A 1,880-nucleotide genomic window follows, 5' to 3' on the forward strand; every position below is an offset into this window, starting at 1 on the left:
ATGATTGCTTCATTTTTTTTCTGTACTGGGGACAGAAACCTGACTGAGGAAAACATACCAAAATGGAGTTGAAAAGACATACCAAGCTCCATTTCAAATGTTCAATTCCAAAAGATATAAGTTTCAATGACAGAGAGGTTAGGTAGTGTATGATTGTGGCTTACCTCAAAGAGTACCTTAGTAGTGTCAAGGCTTTCTATTTCTACTTGTAACCTTTCCAATTGTTTGCATCAATTACTATAGTGGTGTTGAGAAGAAGAGTATGTTTATCACTTTGATGGAAAAAAAAGATTCCTTAGATAAAAAACTAATTATAGGAGTATTATTTGGTAAAAATCCATCAATAAAAACTTTTCTAATAAAATGTCCGATATATATACTGAACAAATTGAAGTTGAGCTTTTTTGTGTACCTGTTTGAAACTACAAGAGATCGAGAGATTGATTGTCTTCTCTGCTTTTCTTTAGATTCTCAAAGTCAAATCAGCTGATTACAGATAAACAAATCCTTGCAGAAACCGATTAATCTATACAATTTCTAATTGCAAAATCCTTCCCATCTCAATTTCAAGAGTCTACAATCGTTGATTTTTGAGTTATCTCCTACCGTCTGAAGTCTCTCTCTCTCTCTTGCCTTTTCATGCCGCCATTTATGGCCAATGGCAACCTTGGAAGGTGAACGGCTCAGCTTATTTCTACCAAGCCTTCTGTCCTAACAATCTCTCGTATTCGATCTCTACATGAGAAGAAGCTAAGATGAATAGGGATTACATTTGTATCAGATCCTAACGAAGAAGATGCTGAGCTCCGGCCCGGCGTTGCCGTCGGGGTTGAGCATGTAGAACGTCTCCGAGTCCTTGGACCCGACCACCCGGTCGAAGAAGGCGCGCATGTAGGTGAGCTCGCCATCGGACGGGTCGGTCATGTCCCCCGGCAGGACGCCGGCGCCCATGGACACCGCGTGCAGCAGCTGCATCACGCCAAGGTCCAGTTCCGTGGGGTCCCGACGGGCGGCGTAGCCGACGTTGCGCCCGTTGACGAAGGCGCTCCACATGGGCTCGTCCAGCACGCGGCTCTTGCCGGCGGCGGCGGCGGCCTTCTTCTCGCACTCGAGGGCGACGCGGATGAGGCCGGAGGAGCCCATGTCCTGCATGAACCTGGCGGTGGGGACGGCCAGCTCGAGGAGGAGGTGGGGGACGCTGCGGGGGTTGTCCTGGAAGGCGAGGGTGATGCGGGCCTTGCGGTGGCCGAAGAGGGTGCCGGTGGTGCGGGTGGCGCCGCGGACGTGGCCGTCGCGGTGGCGGGAGCCTTGGTGGGGAGCGGCAGCTGGGAGGTGGCAGCCGGGCGGGGCGAGGATGGGCAGGGAGCGGAAGGCGGAGCGGAAGGAGCGGAGGAACCTGGTGGGTTTGGATTGGTGGTGCTTCCGTTGCGATGGCTGCAGCAGGGTGACCGGGAACCGGTGCACACTGGACTCCGTCTCCGTCCCGTCGGAGTCCACCGCCGCCTCGCCCGGCGGGGGAGGGGGTGGTGGTGGCCGTGTCATGGGGTGGTTGTCGACGCAAAGCGGCCGGAGCAATGTCCGTCCGGTGGCGGCTGTCGGCACAATCCTAAATATATATGTATATTGAGAGAGAGAGAGAGAGAGAGAGAGAGAGAGAGAGCTTTGACGGATGGAGGGAGGAAGGAGGATGGCGGGAGAGAAGGATGGTGGTGAAGGGGGGAGAGCGGTTACGTTTCGTCTCTTAAGTTAGTGAAGAGTTATGGCTGTGCATGTTTTGAGGCGGGAAGAGAGGGGCATTGAAGGGGTGCGGGTTTCACACCGGAAACGCTTCTTCCCGCCAACGTCCCACAACCGTAGACTGTCTCGTATCCATCCATCTT

At 52.8% G+C, this 1,880-nt stretch overlaps 1 protein-coding gene across 1 annotated transcript; it reads right to left on the reverse strand.

The window, feature by feature from the left end:
- Nucleotides 1-777: 777 nt before the first annotated feature.
- LOC135618470 (protein MIZU-KUSSEI 1-like) lies at nucleotides 778-1,606 on the reverse strand. Its single transcript, XM_065119333.1, has one exon. The coding sequence runs from the start codon at nucleotides 1,540-1,542 to the stop codon at nucleotides 778-780; it is 765 nt and encodes a 254-aa protein (XP_064975405.1). The 5' UTR covers nucleotides 1,543-1,606.
- Between the last annotated feature and the right edge of the window lie 274 nt (nucleotides 1,607-1,880).

Source organism: Musa acuminata, chromosome BXJ2-8 (assembly GCF_036884655.1).
Source record: "Musa acuminata AAA Group cultivar baxijiao chromosome BXJ2-8, Cavendish_Baxijiao_AAA, whole genome shotgun sequence".
NCBI classification, from domain to species: Eukaryota; Viridiplantae; Streptophyta; class Magnoliopsida; order Zingiberales; family Musaceae; genus Musa; species Musa acuminata.

Coding starts and splice junctions, on each gene's coding strand:
- LOC135618470 (XM_065119333.1), bottom strand. CDS start 1,542: ATGACACGGCCACCACCACCCCCTCCCCCGCCGGGCGAGGCGGCGGTG.